Source organism: Physeter macrocephalus, chromosome 4, assembly GCF_002837175.3.
Source record: "Physeter macrocephalus isolate SW-GA chromosome 4, ASM283717v5, whole genome shotgun sequence".
Taxonomy (NCBI): domain Eukaryota; kingdom Metazoa; phylum Chordata; class Mammalia; order Artiodactyla; family Physeteridae; genus Physeter; species Physeter macrocephalus.
In genome coordinates, this window is record NC_041217.1 from 55,248,347 (window position 1) to 55,257,072 (window position 8,726).

General features: G+C 34.3%; 1 protein-coding gene across 5 annotated transcripts in view; it reads left to right on the forward strand.

Moving 5' to 3' along the window:
* The window catches only part of AKT3 (AKT serine/threonine kinase 3), a 397,960-nt gene that overhangs the window by 294,577 nt on the left and 94,657 nt on the right, over positions 1-8,726 (forward strand). For all 5 annotated transcript variants that reach the window (XM_055084208.1, XM_024133623.3, XM_055084209.1 and 2 more), the window contains one exon: positions 4,302-4,430. In XM_055084208.1, coding sequence (XP_054940183.1) covers positions 4,302-4,430 — 129 coding nt within the window. The remainder of the gene's footprint in view (positions 1-4,301; positions 4,431-8,726) is intronic.

The window sequence follows — 8,726 nt, forward strand, 5'->3', positions numbered from 1 at the left end:
AACCCCAACCTAGATGGGATCTCTGCTGTTGTATATTGTGAATTCTTTTCCATCTTAGGAAGGTTCAAAGTTTTCCTTTCAGCATTTCAACACACTGTCTTAATTCCATGGTCATTAAGTTCCTGCAGGTCAGCCATGTGACATTTGCAACTTGGATACCCATAAACCTAAATATGCAGTGTGCAGGGGAGTAATTTCTTATTACATTCTTGAGCCTGAGGCAGTCTTGGTACTGATGTAACTGTGCTTAAAAGGGTTTGTAAGAGTGGGTGAAGGGTCTTGTTTTTGATATTGCTACAATAGTTGTCAGAGCCCTTAGGAACTGGTATTATCATTCCTTTGTTTAATCACAGTGTCAGCCATTTAATTAAAATGATACCTAAAAGATATATGTGTGTGTATATTTATCATAGACAGATATTAGAATATATATGAATTGTATATTAGAAAGCTTTTAAAAAGTTAAAAACTCTTAAACTTTCTAATAGGAAGAGTTTAATTTTATTCTAGACACCAGCAAGGGCAGAAAAAGGAGCATAGTGTTTTCTTGCTATAGTTTCTTGTTCACAAAGCACAGAGGAAAAAAGATTTCAAAATCTACCAAATCAAGAGCCTCTGTCAAATAATGCCTGTCCAATTTAACTGGGTAAAAAATGTTGCCTTTTTTAAATGGAAACTCTAGGATGTCTAATATTTTTGTCTCCTCAAAGTATGAACTATTAGATAACAACCCTCTGATACAAATTGTAAGCATTACCCAGATTTGAATATATAATCTTTTCTTTCAGACTTCCTATTTAACTTCATACATTGCTTTTGCCGGTAGATGCATCCATTAAGCATAAACATAATGCCCTGCGCTCAATCCTAGATGCTAAGACTGACAGTGGAGATAAAACAGATGCATATAAAGTTTTATAATAGAGAGTACCTGAACAGTCAGTTACAGTGTATGCATTTTTCCTTTTATGGTTAAGAAAAGGAAGAAGGAAAGCATTAGATTTAGGCGAGAGAACCAAAGAAAGGTGATTTGTAACTATTTTTATTCCTCCTTTACACAGTGGAAGGGTCCCTAAAAATGTTTGATGAAATCTTCTTTATGTTAGTGTCAAATGCACTAAGGAAGTGATTTCCAGGTGTTTTTGATATATCTAAGCCATTGATCTGCTTTGGAAAGATTACCAGGTGATTCTGTGCATGCTTCACATTTGTGAATCATAACACTGATCGTTCTTATATTTTATGAAAACTTTGGTATGCATCTGCATAAAATTATTATTTTATTTTTTAAACCAGACTGGATATTTAATTACCACAATTTATCTTTATATAAGATTAGATTTGGGGATATCATTTTTTTAAGGTGATGTATATCTGACTGTTGTTCATACTGATGGACAAGTTGTTTTTGTCATTCATGCTCAGCAAAATGACATTTAAGGATGGTGAGAGAAGAAAAATAATTGATGGAAGAAGGTGGACACTATTGTAAAATAACTGGCTCAAAAATTGTAAAATATTTGTTCTGTTGTTTATTCAAAAGAAATTGTTGCATATTAAAAAGTGTTTTTAATGAAGTCACCGAGCTGACAAAAGTGTTTTATAGGGTTCCATTTCTGAACTTTGCTCTTGTATAGAAGAGCACACACCATTTTGATAAATTATAAATCAGCCATTAAACTCTCCATGTTTAATAAATGGTCAATACATTTATTGATTAAGTTCTACATTCAGTATCTCATTTAATTCTCAAAACAATCACATTGGATCGTTACTGTTATTTACCTCTGTGTTATAGATGAAGTTGAGGCACATAGATGTCAATAGCACACACAAGTTTACACAGTAAGGGATAAAACTTGAATTTACGTTTAAGTTCTCTGACTTGACTCCATAATCTTATGCACATTGCTCTCTACTGCCTCCTATGCAATATGCTAGCTTATCCCCATTACGGTGACCTTTACCTCATCTCTCACAGTCATCCCTGTAGGCTGACCTTATTTCTGACTATATCATTGTAATTAAGCTGATTTATGAAACAAGTAGAATGATCAACTGTCCTGTTTTGCCTAGAACTTCCCCAGTTGTAGAACTTTAAAGTCCTGCATCCTGGGAACCCCCCTCAGTTCTAGGTAAACTGGGACTCTTGGTCACTTTCATCCTTTTCCTACTCTTCATTCAAACCCTGTCCCTGCATCTCATTTCATTCCTCATTCCTCAACCCTTGGTATCTTGGAAATGAGATATGAGATTAGAGAATTAGGTATGAATCGGGATTTTTAAAAATATATGTACTTTTTGGTATTAAAAACAGTATTTATATGTTTTGATACTTCTGTATCTATCCACTTCAAAATAGTCTCATCAAAATGTGGAGAATTAGCACATTAGCTCATACTATCATATTTCACTTTGCATGTAAAGCACATAAAGTGAATTGACATAATATACACCAAACACATTTTATTCAATATTATTATGTATTATTTGATGTTTTTATAAGAATTTTTGTGTATTATAAAATATATTGTAGTATTTTAAGAACTTAATTTGGTTTTGTTTTTATATGTTATGATGTATTCATATGTTAGAACAATAAGCATATTCTTTAAAGTTAAGAAAAGAGCATATATATTTTTATTCAACAAAACAACAGATACTCCAGTGTATACTTCTTTTTCTTGTTATGGCAAGGTAGGAGCAGGAGAAAGAAGAGAGTGTTGTTTGAAAGAGAAGGAAAAAGGGGAGAAAATCAGAAGCAGGAAGAAGAGAAGGGTTTTCAAGGCAGAAAGAGAAGTAGACAGAGATTCTTGACGTTTCTGATTGGTTTCCGTATTTAGGACTTCCTGCCATTTGTGCAAATTGGGTTTGATTTTGGGGTTCCAGTTAGTAGAGAATCATGAGGAAGATGCAATCTCTCTGAATTTAGATAAAATAAGAGAACTTTCATTTTTGAAAGGTTTAGCAATATATTTAGGGTTCATTCAGCTCTCTGTAGACAAGTCAAAAACAGACTTACTTCTCTGAAGTCTATGCAGGGCATGAAACATATTGAGCATTGAGTTCAGTTGAGTAGCACATTTAAGTTCTATACTTAAGGACTTATGTGTACTCTGAGCTTTCCTTCACTGAGCACAGCTTGCTTAACTGTATTTAGTTTCTGGCTTATAAGACATTGGATAATATGACAGAGTATAACATCACATTTTATATGATTGTTGTCTGTTTATGTTCTTATATGGAGTTCTATTTTGAGTTTGATACTGACTTCAGAGTTTGGGTAGGCACATTCGTACATCATCATGTTAAGGAATAGAATAATGATCTACTCCTTAAGTTAATTATCATTCATCCTGCTACTATTTTTTTTCACATGTGTTTTTTGTGAATGCATTTCTGTGTATTCCTTTAGGTTATATCTATATGACTGAGCAAGATTAGGGGCCCCATCTGTATATGACTATAATGTTACAACTCAGAACTCACATGTATCTCTGCATGATGATAATTGTAACTTTAGGTTCAAATTGGAAGAAAAAGATAAGTTATTGTTACTATTTTTAATTGCATTGGCTTTGCACAAACTCTTTTCCCCCTTGCATTTCATAATTTTCGCTTGAGGCAGATGATCTTACTATTTGGTTACGTCTTCAAGATTGTTCTTTTTGTATTAATGGATTCAAAGAGATTCCAACATTATAATTCCTGTGCTATATGTTTTCATTAACTGTTGAATGTTTGACTTTCATATTCTTTTTATGTGTAAAAGCGTTGGTAGTTCTTTATTACAAAGAACTGCAAAAGAGGATATTGCCTTACCTTACAAAACAAGATTTAGGTTTGATTTATAACCACCACCAAAGAAACATTTCTGTAAGTGAATATTTTATAGTAGCACTAGACTCCCAAGAGAAATGGTTGAAAACCATCTGCATATATCCAGAAGAAGATGCTTGTCTCTTTGGGATTGGTTAGATCACAATTTATTTTAAACAGGAAAAAAGAGGATTGATGTTTGCTTTGGGAAGTTAATTAGGCTTTACTTCTCAAAACTTATGCAATAACAGCTCTTACTTCTATGGGTTTAAAAATCAATTTATTATTGTGAAGTATTTGATAAAATGTTTCTTTTTACACCTGAGTTACAAAGTTACAGGGTTTGTCAGTACTGAAAAGTTCTATTAACTCTGTGTCCTCTTTCCAAAATATCTTACTCAACATTCAATTATTTTTCAAAACAGTATTTTCCTATTTTTGAAAACTATAGAACAAATTATGTTATCTTTCTTACTACACAGTTGGAGAATTTGATGCTGGATAAAGATGGCCACATAAAAATTACAGATTTTGGACTTTGCAAAGAAGGGATCACAGATGCAGCCACCATGAAGACGTTCTGTGGTACACCAGAATATCTGGCACCAGAGGTAGGCTATGTTTCCATTCATAGAAAAAAATAACACTGATATAATGTCTTGCAAAGTAAACCATTTAAGCATTAAAAAAATAGCAGTGTCTACTACTTTGACCTGGATTTCAACATGAATCAAATCTATTTTGCTCCCACTTGTTCAACATGGTAGTCTAGGGCAAAAATATATATAAGTTAAACTTTATAGACTACATAAGTACAAGGATACTGGTAACTACAATAAAGTCCATTTTTATTTCTTGGCCATGTGTGTTTTATTTCTTGATTATGCCTATTTTATTTCATTTATTAAAATATAATAATTGAATGACTACAGCAAGAATGTGAACAGTTTTATAAACCATCGTGGATTTTCCTTAGAAACAAAGAAACAGTGATAATTTGTATTTGTAATATTGCGGGGTTTCATACTTAATTATTGGGAAGTATTTCATTCGGAGAGTTAATGAAATGACAGTAGCTATATTTTGGAAATCATGCCAAACCAAAGCAAGCTTCAACTAGTGCCCTCCCCATGCTGAGGATTCCATACTAATTCATTAATTTGTTTATTCAAACAATTATATATTATTCATCTACTATATACTGGGTATTTTTCTGGGTGGTGTGTTTATACGAACAAGACACAAAGGACCCTGCTCTCAGGGAACTCACTTCTGGTGGATGGAGACAGAATAAAAAATATATATATATAACAATGTCATGTGATGAAGACGTGTCATGAAGGAAAAGAAGCTAGATAAAGGAAGGTTGTGGTGTGGTGGATATGTTAGGTAATGTTCTCATTACTATTACTACAAAACAGACCACTGCAAATCCTAACCATTTTATGCGATTGAAGGTTCTGAGTCAGGACAGCAGGAATGACTGCTCCATGGTACATGGGGCATGGCAGGGAGTGACTCTGGCTGGAGACTGGAATCTGGAAGCTCCCCTCTTTCTGTGTCTGACAGTTAATGCTGGCTCTCAACTGGTACCTTATAGGGCTCTCAGAAGCCTCAGCTTCTCCAAGTGGCCTGGTTTCCTCATACTGGTGGCTTCAGGGTAGCCAGACTATTTTGGCTGTGGGTTCTAAAAGTGAATGTCCTAGGGAACAGTTTAGAAACTGCTTCCATTTTTTTAAAACCTAGCAAACCATGAAGAAATGTTTCATTAGTTTTTTGAAAATTTCTCTTCATAGTATATTTTTTAAAATTTTGTTATCACATACCATAAATTCCGCCTTTTAAAGTGCACAGTAGTGGTTTTTAGTATGTTCACAGTTGTGCAATCATCACCACTGTCTAATTCCAGAATATTTTCATCACTACGACAAAGAAACCCCATACACATTATTTCCTCCCCTATCTCCCCTCGTCCCAGACAACTACTAATCTACTTTCTGTCTCTATAGATGTGCTTGTTCTGGACATTTCATATAAATGGAATGATACAATATGTGGCCTCTTGTGTCTGGCTTCTTTTACTTAGTATGTTTGCAAGATTCATCCATGCTTCAGCATGTTATTGATACTTCATTCCTTTTTATGGCCAAATAATATTCTATTGTATGAACATAAACACATTTTATTTATCCATTCAGCAGCTGATGAACATTTGGGTTGCTTCCAGGTTTTGGCTGATAATGCTGCTATGAACATTTCTCTGTGAATCCCCTTTTATGGCTTTGTTTCAGGAACTGCACATCATTTCTGTCATATGCTTATTGGTTTAGCATTCCTAAGCCGACACATATTTAAGGGGTAGTGACATAGACCCCACCTCTACATTGTAAAAGAGCATGTGAGATGGGAGATACTGTTACAGCTGTCTTTGGAAAATATAATCTTCTACAGATAGAATGTTCAAGGAAAGAGGTTTAATCAGAGACCTGAATGCTAAGAGGCAACTATTGCAAAAATAGACGGGAAGAGCTTTCCAAACACAGAGAGCAGCTAGTATAAAAACTGTGAGGCAGAACAAGTTCAGTTCTTCCCTCAAACTCCAACAAGGTTAGTGTGGCTAGAGCCAAACAGGGAGGCATTAATCTTTGATGGATGAAGATAACTATTTATTGAACATGTATTATGTGCCACATGCTATATATGTACATTACATATTTGGAATAACTTTTTGTGATAGAAAACCTATTTTTTTAAAGGTGAGGGAACTGAGGATCAGAATTTTTCTAATGTAATCTGTACAGTAAGTCCCCTACATACAAATCTTCAAGTTGTGAACTTTCAAAGATGCGAACACGTGTTCCATCAACGTCAGGCATGAGTGATATTGCAGCTTGCGCTCCGTCTCCTGTTGCTGACGATCCTTCAGCTCTACCATCTCCCACCTCCCCTCCTGCAGTCAGTAACTCTTCTTGTCTGTTCACTCAATGCCAGCCCCTGTATGCCAGCTGTTGTACTGTACTACTGTCCTTTTCAAGGTACTGTACTGTAAGATTGAAAATGTTTCCTTTATTTTTTGTGTTTGCTTGTTTTGTATGTGTTATTTGTGTGAAAACTATTGTAAACCTATTACAGTACAGTACTATGTAGCCAATTGTGTTAGTTGGGTACCTAAGCTAACTTTGTTGGACTTATGAACACACTCTCGGAACGGAACTTGTTCTTATGTAGGGGACTTACTGTACACAGCTAGGAGGTGGTAGAAATAGAATCAGCATTCTAACTAGGTTCATCTTATAAAGCCTATTTTTACTTTTTTAACCACACACATCATGGCCCAAAAAAGTCACTATTTCAAGGCCACTTATAGATGTAAATAATTGTCATTTTTAAAATAGATGCTTTGCAAATGCTCAACAGCAAAAGGTATTCAAAAGAATTAGGAAATAAGAATACATTCAGAATGATACTAGCATTCCTATACATATAGTAACTAATGCCAGTTTATTATTACAATAGTTCTTTTTAGTTAGAGATTAAATTTACATTTCAAGAATGTTGAGTTACTGTAAATAAATGCTAGTAATTTGAAATATTAGCAGTATTTTTCACAGTCAATTTCCAAATATTATTTTATCGAGGGCTGCCAAAAATAACATTTTTTTCTGCTATGAAATCTGGAGTTTAAAATTTTCCATTTTTGTAGCTGAATTAGGTAAAAGTTTAGAAATGTTGTTTCTTGTTTATTCAAATACAAGATTACATTTTCTAGAATAGGATTGTTTTTGTGAATGTCATGAAAAACAAAATCTTTGTTTCTCTGGAGTTCCAATTGCCCTTGCTATACATTTACCATGGCTGATGATATCCCATATTTAGAATAACAAAATTAGTTGTGTCACGATTAAGGGAAATTATTTCTGTAGAAGATAAATACATCTCATTTCAGAAGCAGGTCATCTCCTAAGAAACAAAGATATTGTTTTATATGCAAATGTCATCAACTGAAGAACAAAACCAAGAATTTAATGCAAGAAGAGTTCCAATCGTTTCTAAATAGAAAGTTTACAATTCACAAGGAATTGTCAATTTCTTTTTAAAGACACGTAAGAAAACCTTTCTGTATACCCTTTTAAAAAAATGTTGCAGAAGTCTGGTCTTTAAAAGAAGTTTGTATACCGCATGGCTGATAGATGTTGATTCATAATTAAAATCTTGACACCTTGTTTTTACAGGGGAGAGTGAGCATTGTGGTTACTATCTGAGGATGACAAATCTTGAAACAACTAACTTCTCATGCAGTTATATTTTTATATTCTAAGTATTTGTGTCCAACACTGCATTTTGTTAAATCAGGGTAACTTTGTGTTATACTCTTAGTTTTAAAAACAAGAATTTAGTCCTTTTTTCTTGTCTCTGATATGGACCATTTCACTGACGAACACTCATTCATTCATTAAAGAAATATTTATTGAATATTTATTAGGTATCATGCATTGTTAGGTGCTGGAAATACAAAGATCGTAAGAAATGGTTTTTGTCCTCAAGTAGCTTGCTATATTTACTAAGGTGATAGGATATGGAAAATAATCATTACTGTGCAAGAAAATAATTGCTTTACTAGAATTATGTACAGCGTGGTGAAAGGAAAAGGAAGGGTGGTGGGAGGGTCTGGTGACAGTAAAGAGGGAGCAGACTGAGAGGAGGCTGGACACATAGATTGGGATCAGAATGCAAAAGAGTTTAGATTTGATCTTATGGACAAGGAAAAATCACTTTTTTTTTTTTTTTTTTTTTTTTTTTTTGCTGTACGCGGGCCTCTCACTGCCGTGGCCTCTCCCGCCGCGGACAGGCTCCGGACGCGCAGGCTCAGCGGCCACGGCTCACGGGCCTAGCCGCTCCGCGGCATG